We start from the raw sequence: 12,391 nt of genomic DNA, 5'->3' as shown, positions 1-12,391 counted from the left end.
CACTATGTGTTGCAGCAGGCCTTCAGAATAACACAAAACATGTCCAACTTGATGAACGGGAAACAAACCATGCCACTCAGCCTGCACAGCCGTCCCATCGAAACGACAACTAAACCCAAAACGAATTTCACGCATAATCATAATAGTTAGCCTATAGACAATATTAATAAATTAACAATAATCTGATGAGTGACAATATTAGGCCTAACAGTTGTGAAATTGTACAGAGATGTAATTGACAGATACAGTAAAAGGATCATCACTTTATCAAGTCCTCCTTCGGAGACACATACATGCAGGTTAAACATTGTGATTTCATATATAGTGCCAGGAATGGAGAATATTCTGCAGTTTCTATTATACAGTACTTACATTTGTCAAATAACTCTCAAAATTCAAGAGATGTAGCTCTATTTACAAATGTCACTTTCCAAGAATATCCATGCTGTCCCTACATTCAGCACATGACCACTCCACTGTCCCTACATTCAGCACATGACCACTCCACTGTCTCTACATTCAGCACATGACCACTCCACTGTCTCTACATTCAGCACATGACCACTCCACTGTCTCTACATTCAGCACATGACCACTCCACTGTCTCTACATTCAGCACATGACCACTCCACTTGTCTCTACATTCTGCACATGACCACTCCACTGTCTCTACATTCTGCACATGACCACTCCACTGTCCCTACATTCAGCACATGACCACTCCACTGTCCCTACATTCAGCACATGACCACTCCACTGTCCCTACATTCAGCACATGACCCACTGTCTCTAAATTCAGCACATGACCACTCCACTGTCTCTACATTCAGCACATGACCACTCCACTGTCTCTACATTCAGCACATGACCACTCCACTGTCTCTACATTCAGCACATGAATACTCCACTGTCTCTACATTCAGCACATGACCACTCCACTGTCTCTACATTCAGCACATGACCACTCCACTGTCTCTACATTCAGCACATGACCACTCCACTGTCTCTACATTCAGCACATGACCACTCCACTGTCCCTACATTCAGCACATGACCACTCCACTGTCTCTACATTCAGCACATGACCACTCCACTGTCTCTACATTCAGCACATGACCACTCCACTGTCTCTACATTCAGCACATGACCACTCCACTGTCTCTACATTCAGCACATGACCACTCCACTGTCTCTACATTCAGCACATGACCACTCCACTGTCTCTACATTCAGCACATGACCCACTGTCTCTACATTCAGCACATGACCACTCCACTGTCTCTACATTCAGCACATGACCCACTGTCTCTACATTCAGCACATGACCACTCCACTGTCTCTACATTCAGCACATGACCACTCCACTGTCTCTACATTCAGCACATGACCCACTGTCTCTACATTCAGCACATGACCACTCCACTGTCTCTACATTCAGCACATGACCACTCCACTGTCTCTACATTCAGCACATGACCCACCGTCTCTACATTCAGCACATGACCACTCCACTGTCCCTACATTCAGCACATGACCACTCCACTGTCCCTACATTCAGCACATGACCACTCCACTGTCTCTACATTCAGCACATGACCACTCCACTGTCCCTACATTCAGCACATGACCACTCCACTGTCCCTACATTCAGCACATGACCACTCCACTGTCTCTACATTCAGCACATGACCACTCCACTGTCTCCACATTCAGCACATGACCACTCCACTGTCTCCACATTCAGCACATGACCACTCCACTGTCTCTACATTCAGCACATGACCACTCCACTGTCCCTACATTCAGCACATGACCACTCCACTGTCCCTACATTCAGCACATGACCACTCCACTGTCTCTACATTCAGCACATGACCACTCCACTGTCTCTACATTCAGCACATGACCACTCCACTGTCTCTACATTCAGCACATGACCACTCCACTGTCTCTACATTCAGCACATGACCACTCCACTGTCTCTACATTCAGCACATGACCCACTGTCTCCACATTCAGCACATGACCCACTGTCTCTACATTCAGCACATGACCCACTGTCTCCACATTCAGCACATGACCCACTGTCTCTACATTCAGCACATGACCCACTGTCTCTACATTCAGCACATGACCCACTGTCTCCACATTCAGCACATGACCCACTGTCTCTACATTCAGCACATGACCACTCCACTGTCTCTACATTCAGCACATGACCACTTGCGTCTTTAGGAATACAGCAAATAATTTCCCCTGTGACCTGGCTGGTTATATTATAATGACATTATTTTAGTTTGTACTTAGTCAAAAGAAGGTGTAGTAGGAGTTTATTAAGTACTATGACTCTATTACCAATCAAATGTCCAAATATAGCAGATCAAATGGATGAAACTGTAATGTTTTCATTGGAAGGGAAAATGAAATAGTCTATAGGCCTTTTTTTCTAGGACTTTGTAGAATTATAAAAACACATCATTGACTCTATCTAAATAAATACATGTTTTTGTTATTCCCGTTTTATTGATAGATTTTCACAAATATTTATTAATGCAAATAATCCTTTAGAATAGTTTATGAACTATTTATCAAGCGTTGGTGCTTATGTTTGATTCACCTTGTGGGATCATGTGCATCCGATGCATATGCTAAAGGAGACGCCCGGTAACGTTCTCTAGCAGGTACTGATTGGCTGAAAGAGACCCCGGTAACGTTCTCTAGTAGGTACTGATAGGCTGAAAGAGACACCCAGTAACGTTCTCTAGCAGGTACTGATTGGCTGAAAGAGACCCCCGGTAACGTTCTCTAGTAGGTACTGATAGGCTGAAAGAGACACCCAGTAACGTTCTCTAGCAGGTACTGATTGGCTGAAAGAGACCCCCGGTAACATTCTCTAGCAGGTACTGATAGGCTGAAAGAGACACCCAGTAACGTTCTCTAGCAGGTACTGATAGGCTGAAAGAGACACCCAGTAACGTTCTCTAGCAGGTACTGATAGGCTGAAAGGCCAGGTGTGGTGTTCAAGAGAAATAGAATAATTGTGTACTATAGCTCTGGATCAAACTCCTGTTTCAACCCAAATACTTTGGTCTGTGTCCCAAATGGCAGCCTATTCCCTGTAAGTTCTGGTCAAAAGAAGTGCACTAGATTGGGAATAGGGTGCGATTTGGAACAAAGCCAGCCTCTGGGACCCATTTCTTTTTCCACAAGCACTTTTGGGGGAAATGTTCTTTGTTTTGTTGTATGCATTATTTACTGTATTATCGAGCCACTGTTCCACACGAAGCCAAGGTCAATCTCAGCAGGCGAGAAGCTACCCATGGTTGTCATTTAGTCTCTCACTGCAACGCCCCAAGACTAATTACTGAATACTGCCATGTGTGTTGCTGAGCCTTAGGGAGCCAATCAGCAATCACATAGACACACACTGGAGGTTACACACACACACACACACACACACACACACACACACACACTGGAGGTTACACACACACACACTTTTATTTCAGAACTTCTGTTTTATTGTGCTTTTGATGAGAATGTGCCGAGGGGAAAATAACTATTTGTCCTGGTAGAGTAGGAAGAAAATGCAACCTCGCTCTCCACACACACCTACACACACCTACACACACCTACACGCATGTACACACACCTACACGCACCTACACGCACCTACACGCACCTACACATACCTACACACACCTACACACACCTACAAATACCTACACACACCTACAAATACCTACACATATCTACACGCACCTACACGCACCTACACGCACCTACACGCACCTACACGCACCTACACGCACCTACACGCACCTACACGCACCTACACACACCTACAAATACCTACACATATCTACACGCACCTACACGCACCTACACACACCTACACACACCTACAAATACCTACACATATCTACACGCACCTACACGCACCTACACGCACGTACACGCACGTACAAGCACGTACACGCACGTACACGCGCCTACACTCACCTACACATACTTACACATAACTAAACACACCTACACACACCGAAACACACCTACACACGCCTACAAATACCTACACATACCTACACACACCTACACACACCTACACACACTTACAAATACCTACACATACCTACACGCACCTACACACACCTTCACACACCTACACACCTACACATACCTACATGCACCTACACACACCTACACACACCAACACACACCTACACACATCTTCACACACCTGCACACACCTACACACACCTTCACACACCTACAAGCACCTACAAGCACCTACACGCACCTACACGCACCTACACGCACCTACACGCACCTACACGCACCTACACACACCTACACACACCTACAAGCACCTACACACACCTACAAGCACCTACACACACCTACACACACCTACACACACCTACACACACCTACAAGCACCTACAAGCACCTTCACACACCTACACACACCTACACGCACCTACAAGCACCTACAAGCACCTACAAGCACCTTCACACACCTACACACACCTACACACACCTTCACACACCTAATACACGCCTACAAATACCTACACATACCTACACACACCTACACACACCTACACACACTTACAAGCACCTACAAGCACCTACAAGCACCTTCACACACCTACACACACCTACACACACCTTCACACACCTACACACACCTACAAATACCTACACATATCTACACGCACCTACACGCACCTACACACACGTACACACACCTACACACACCTACAAATACCTACATGCACCTACACGCACCTACAAATACCTACACATACCTACACACACCTACACACACCTTCACACACCTACACACACCTACACACACCTACAAATACCTACATGCACCTACACGCACCTACACGCACGTACACACACGTACACGCACCTACACTCACCTACACACACCTAAACACACCTACACACACCTACAAATACCTACACATACCTACACACACCTACACACACCTACACACACCTTCACACACCTACACACCTACACGCACCTACACACACCTACACACACCAACACACACCTAAACACACCTACACACATCTTCACACACCTGCACACACCTACACACACCTTCACACACCTTCACACACCTACAAGCACCTACACACACCTACACGCACCTACACACACCTACAAGCAACTACACACACCTACAAGCACCTACAAGCACCTTCACACACCTACACACACCTACACACACCTACACACACCAACACATTTCTACAAACACCTACAAACACGTACAAACACCTACACACACCTTTTCTCCCATTCAGATCAATGACGCTCAGAAACTTATGTGACTGACAAACCATGGTGACACTTTACACTGTCTGACTGGGACAGGAGTTATACCCCTCAAAACTGTCTGACTGGGACAGGAGTTATACCCCTCAATACTGACTGACTGGGACAGGAGTTATACCCCTCAAAACTGTCTGACTGGGACAGGAGTTATACCCCTCAATACTGTCTGACTGGGACAGGAGTTATACCCCTCAATACTGTCTGACTGGGACAGGAGTTATACCCCTCAATACTGTCTGACTGGGACAGGAGTTATACCCCTCAATACTGTCTGACTGGGACAGGAGTTATACCCCTCAATACTGACTGACTGGGACAGGAGTTATACCCCTCAAAACTGACTGACTGGGACAGGAGTTATACCCCTCAATACTGACTGACTGGGACAGGAGTTATACCCCTCAATACTGACTGACTGGGACAGGAGTTATACCCCTCAATACTGTCTGACTGGGACAGGAGTTATACCCCTCAATACTGACTGACTGTCTGACTGGGACAGGAGTTATACCCCTCAATACTGTCTGACTGGGACAGGAGTTATACCCCTCAATACTGACTGACTGTCTGACTGGGACAGGAGTTATACCCCTCAATACTGACTGACTGTCTGACTGGGACAGGACTTATACTCCTCAATACTGACTGACTGTCTGACTGGGACAGGAGTTATACCCCTCAATACTGACTGACTGGGACAGGAGTTATACCCCTCAATACTGACTGACTGGGACAGGAGTTATACCCCTCAATACTGACTGACTGGGACAGGAGTTATACCCCTCAATACTGTCTGACTGGGACAGGAGTTATACCCTCAATACTGACTGACTGTCTGACTGGGACAGGAGTTATACCCCTCAATACTGTCTGACTGGGACAGGAGTTATACCCCTCAATACTGACTGACTGTCTGACTGGGACAGGACTTATACTCCTCAATACTGACTGACTGTCTGACTGGGACAGGAGTTATACCCCTCAATACTGACTGACTGTCTGACTGGGACAGGAGTTATACCCCTCAATACTGTCTGACTGGGACAGGAGTTATACCCCTCAATACTGACTGACTGTCTGACTGGGACAGGAGTTATACCCCTCAATACTGTCTGACTGGGACAGGAGTTATACCCCTCAATACTGACTGACTGTCTGACTGGGACAGGACTTATACTCCTCAATACTGACTGACTGTCTGACTGGGACAGGAGTTATACCCCTCAATACTGACTGACTGGGACAGGAGTTATACCCCTCAATACTGACTGACTGGGACAGGAGTTATACCCCTCAATACTGACTGACTGGGACAGGAGTTATACCCCTCAATACTGACTGACTGGGACAGGAGTTATACCCCTCAATACTGTCTGACTGGGACAGGAGTTATACCCCTCAATACTGACTGACTGTCTGACTGGGACAGGAGTTATACCCCTCAATAATGACTGACTGTCTGACTGGGCCAGGAGTTATACCCCTCAATACTGACTGACTGTCTGAATGGGACAGGAGTTATACCCCTCAATACTGACTGACTGTCTGACTGGGACAGGACTTATACCCCTCAATACTGTCTGACTGGGACAGGAGTTATACCCCTCAATACTGACTGACTGTCTGACTGGGACAGGAGTTATACTCCTCAATACTGACTGACTGTCTGACTGGGCCAGGAGTTATACCCTCAATACTGACTGACTGGGACAGGAGTTATACCCCTCAATACTGACTGACTGGGACAGGAGTTATACCCCTCAATACTGACTGACTGGGACAGGAGTTATACCCCCAATACTGACTGACTTTCTGACTGAGACAGGAGTTGTACCACTTGTCGTGTCTTTGGCTATGACGGATTAAGTGATATGACATGCTATTCTATAAAATCCTTTCTCTGTCATTAATATTACCTGATTGAGCTAATCATGTAAATGTAATTAACTTGAAAGTCGGTTCACCACGAAATAATATTTTTTGAGCTGTTATCTTCCGAATAAACTTTTAAAGACCTGGTAATCTTTTATATCAATAGCAGTCAATATTAATCGTCACCTTATTTCAGTCTCATCTGAAAGTTGTAAATTCTTGGTTATGTTCACGAACCATGGCTAACAAGTTGAATCAGCAATTAAACATTTGGTTCAATTATTTATTTACTAAATACCTAACTAATCACAAAGAATTACATATACACAGAATGAAACATACCTTGATTACAAATTATGTCATAAAGGAAAACGTTCCTAGTGGAGGGAACGGATATGACAGCTGGTTACACAAAGGAAAGGGGCTTGGTTCGAGTGAAAGAGCGGGAAGACTGAAGAACAAAGGGAGAAGCTATGCTATCGTAATAAATACAGAATATTATGCATTCTAAATCATCGCCCATTTGTAAAAGGAAAATGCAATAAATATTTACTCTGAGCTGTGCTTCAATAGGTTGGTGGTAGATGGAAGGCTGTGTTTACCAACAGAGTCCTTTGTCCTTTGAAGAGTGTCTCTGGTGGTGAACGGGATACGTTGTAGTGTTGTCCTTATGTGGTAGACGGGATACTCTGTATGTCCTCTCCTAGCCCACGTTTATGCGGCCGCTGCTAACTCAACGGCTAGGAGGTATCACTTCTGTAGCAAATAAGAGCTCAAAGTTCATACCATTCGCAACCAAAGCTCACGCTGAGGTTGGCTTCGTTCATTAGTTATTATCTGAATCCTTCTGACATCGGACCGTCGTCCTAATGTACTCTGAACAGAAGGTTACATTTTCGTCATGGCTTCATATAGTGGACGGAGAGAAGGGTGTGTTTCATAGTTTATAACCCATGTCTCTTCACAGGGGCGGGCCACTGATTGAGCAGAGCCATAACCTTATGAAAACACAAATCTCTCATTTGGAAGATAAAATGATATTTAATCTTTTCACAAATCATTTTATATTTAAACATTTGAATTGCACAACAATTCCATGTGAATCTGATAACTATAATGTGTAGACTTTCCCAGATACAGTTTAGGTCGTCCTGTCATCAGTCATAATGTCTCAGATGACGACCGAACTGACATCCTATTCATTAAGTACCAACATATATTTTCAACTGGTTCTATTACTTTCCCCCACTCTCTGTTTCATAAAAGCTATTCAAGAGTCCCTCTGTAAAGTCAAGAGAGAGGGAAGGGAGAAAGGTATTTATGGGGGGGGGGGGTCATAAACCTCACCCACAGGCCAACGTCATGACACACTCAATACTGACTATCTGTCTGACTTGTAGGGACATTAAACACTGTCTATCAGGCTGTGTGTCTCTTTGGACATACTGTATCACTCTAATCATCCATTTGTCTTCTCCTTCCAGGGTCCAGCTGGTTTGAAGGGAGGAGAAGGACCTCAGGGTCCATCAGGCCCCGTGGTAAGTAAACATCTGTCTGTCACCTACCACCACCTGTCTGTTGTTAATGTGAAGCATATACCTGTCACCTACCACCACCTACCTACCTGTCTGTTGTTAATGTGAAGGGGATGTTTCGCCAGGTGTCAGAGGGTCTTCAGATATCAGGGTTACTGAGGGGGATAGTTCCATACCCCTGTCGATGATAGGTACAACAACAACACAGTGTGTCAGCCTAATCTGTTCTTACTGTGTTGTTTTGGTTCAATGATAGAAGTACATCACAGTGCGTCAGCCTAATCTGTTCTTACTGTGTTGTTTTGGTTCAATGATAGAAGTACATCACAGTGTGTCAGCCTAATCTGTTCTTACTGTGTTGTTTTGGTTCAATGATAGAAGTACATCACATGTCAGCCTAATCTGTTCTTACTGTGTTGTTTTGGTTCAATGATAGAAGTACATCACAGTGTGTCAGCCTAATCTGTTCTTACTGTGTTGTTTTGGTTCTTTGATAGAAGTACAACAACAACACAGTGCGTCAGCCTAATCTGTTCTTACTGTGTTGTTTTGGTCCAATGATAGAAGTACATCACAGTGCGTCAGCCTAATCTGTTCTTACTGTGTTGTTTTGGTTCAATGATAGAAGTACATCACAGTGTGTCAGCCTAATCTGTTCTTACTGTGTTGTTTTGGTTATTTGATAGAAGTACAACAACAACACAGTGCGTCAGCCTAATCTGTTCTTACTGTGTTGTTTTGGTTCAATGATAGAAGTACATCACAGTGCGTCAGCCTAATCTGTTCTTACTGTGTTGTTTTGGTCCAATGATAGAAGTACATCACAGTGCGTCAGCCTAATCTGTTCTTACTGTGTTGTTTTGGTTCAATGATAGAAGTACATCACAGTGCGTCAGCCTAATCTGTTCTTACTGTGTTGTTTTGGTTCTTTGATAGAAGTACAACAACAACACAGTGCGTCAGCCTAATCTGTTCTTACTGTGTTGTTTTGGTCCAATGATAGAAGTACATCACAGTGCGTCAGCCTAATCTGTTCTTACTGTGTTGTTTTGGTTCAATGATAGAAGTACATCACAGTGTGTCAGCCTAATCTGTTCTTACTGTGTTGTTTTGGTTCAATGATAGAAGTACATCACAGTGCGTCAGCCTAATCTGTTCTTACTGTGTTGTTTTGGTCCAATGATAGAAGTACATCACAGTGTGTCAGCCTAATCTGTTCTTACTGTGTTGTTTTGGTTCAATGATAGAAGTACAACAACAACACAGTGCGTCAGCCTAATCTGTACTTACTGTGTTGTTTTGGTTCAATGATAGAAGTACATCACAGTGCGTCAGCCTAATCTGTTCTTACTGTGTTGTTTTGGTTATTTTTTGGAGGTAGCCATTAGTCTAGGATCAATATTGTCTCACAGCAGGATGCAATGAAGATCCTTGTCCTAGTAGCCTAGCGGATAAGAGCGTTGGGCCAGTAACTGAAAGGTCAATGGTTTGAAGAGGCGACAAGGTGAACAATCTGTACATGTAAAGGCACTTAACCTGTTCCTGTAAGTCGATCTGGATAGAAGAGTCTGCTAAATGGGAGTTCCCGAGTGGCGCAGTGGTCTAAGGTACTGCATCTCAGTGCTAGAGGTGTCACTTACAGACCCTGGTTCGATTCCAGGCTGTATCACAACCGTTTGTGATTGGGAGTCCCATAGAGCGGCGCATAGCCCAGCGTCGTCCGGGTTTGGCCGGGGTAGGCCGTCCTTGTAAATAAGAATTTGTTCTTAACTGAGTTGCCTAGTTAAATAAAAAATAAATACAAATGAAATACAAAATATTCTGTAATAATGACTCCCACCACTAGAGGGCTGTTTTTTCCCTTGACGAATAGACAGGCAGGATCCCACCTATTTTCAGTGATAACTTCGGGGTCCTGGTTTTCTAATTGCTTCGTCTTAACATCTGAATATACACTCGATTCATATTGTCACAGTGTAATGTCTCTTTAGATAGCTTGACAGTGGGCTCAAAGATTAGACCAGACATGTCAGGGTGGTCGGGAGGTGGACTGAATTAGACTGTTTGAGGAAAACATGATTGTCATACTGATATTAAATTAATTTAATGTAACATATTGATATTTCCAGTAGCCATGATTCCAATGCATAACCTGCTTTTGGGAAGTGAGTGTTTGATTTAACATTGTGATGTCTTGGGGTCGGTCGCAAGAGAAGCTAGAAATACCTAATGTGAAGCGGTCATGCAGGAGGTGAAATTGAAATTGGGATTGTTTGCTACCGGCCCATCTGTGATGCGCTCACCTTGCTTCCTTCTCTTCCTTACCTGATCTGAGAGAACATTAACAGTCGATCTAGTGGACACACTGGACACTTTAATAAATGGATCAGTCATCACTTTAAACAATAAATCACTAGTCACTTTAAACAAAGCCACTTTAAACAACGTCACTTTAAACAAAGCCACTTTAAACAATGTCACTTTAAACAAAGCCACTTTAAACAACGTCACTTTAAACAAAGCCACTTTAAACAACGTCACTTTAAACAAAGCTACTTTAAACAACGTCACTTTAAACAAAGCCACTTTAAACAATGCCACTTTAAATAATACCACTTGAAACAACGTCACTTTAAACAATGGATCACTAGTCACTTTAAACAAAGCCACTTTAAACAAAGCCACTTTAAACAAAGCCACTTTAAACAATGTCACTTTAAACAACGTCACTTTAAACAATGGATCACTAGTCACTTTAAACAATGTCACTTTATACAATGTCACTTTAAACAAAGCCACTTTAAACAAAGCCACTTTAAACAATGTCACTTTAAACAATGCCACTTTAAACAAAGCCACTTTAAACAACGTCACTTTAAACAATAAATCACTAGTCACTTTAAACAAAGCCACTTTAAACAATAAATCACTAGTCACTTTAAACAAAGCCACTTTAAACAATAAATCACTAGTCACTTTAAACAAAGCCACTTTAAACAACGTCACTTTAAACAATGCCACTTGAAACAACGTCACTTTAAACAATGTCACTTTAAACAATGCCACTTTAAACAAAGCCACTTTAAACAACGTCACTTTAAACAATAAATCACTAGTCACTTTAAACAAAGCCACTTTAAACAATAAATCACTAGTCACTTTAAACAAAGCCACTTTAAACAATAAATCACTAGTCACTTTAAACAAAGCCACTTTAAACAACGTCACTTTAAACAATGCCACTTGAAACAACGTCACTTTAAACAATGGATCACTAGTCACTTTAAACAACGTCACTTTAAACAACGTCACTTTAAACAACGCTCACTTTAAACAACGCCACTTTAAACAACGTCACTTTAAACAAAGCCACTTTAAAGAAAGTCACTTTAAACAACGTCACTTTAAACAACGTCACTTTAAACAAAGCCACTTTAAACAATGTCACTTTAAACAAAGCCACTTTAAACAACGTCACTTTAAACAAAGCCACTTTAAAGAAAGTCACTTTAAACAACGTCACTTTAAACAACGTCACTTTAAACAAAGCCACTTTAAACAATGTCACTTTAAACAAAGCCACTTTAAACAACGTCACTTTAAACAAAGCCACTTTAAACAACGTCAC

At 43.1% G+C, this 12,391-nt stretch overlaps 1 protein-coding gene across 1 annotated transcript in view; it reads left to right on the top strand.

Annotated features, from left to right (window-relative positions):
- Window positions 1-12,391, top strand: part of LOC118382292 (collagen alpha-1(XI) chain-like) — a 232,488-nt gene that overhangs the window by 155,326 nt on the left and 64,771 nt on the right. The window contains 1 exon segment of the mRNA XM_052498236.1: window positions 8,713-8,766. Coding sequence (XP_052354196.1) covers window positions 8,713-8,766 — 54 coding nt within the window.

The sequence above is a fragment of the Oncorhynchus keta genome, chromosome 4 (assembly GCF_023373465.1).
Source record: "Oncorhynchus keta strain PuntledgeMale-10-30-2019 chromosome 4, Oket_V2, whole genome shotgun sequence".
Lineage (NCBI taxonomy): Eukaryota > Metazoa > Chordata > Actinopteri > Salmoniformes > Salmonidae > Oncorhynchus > Oncorhynchus keta.
Note: the sequence above shows the minus strand (reverse complement) of the source record. Positions and strands in the feature narration are given on the sequence as shown.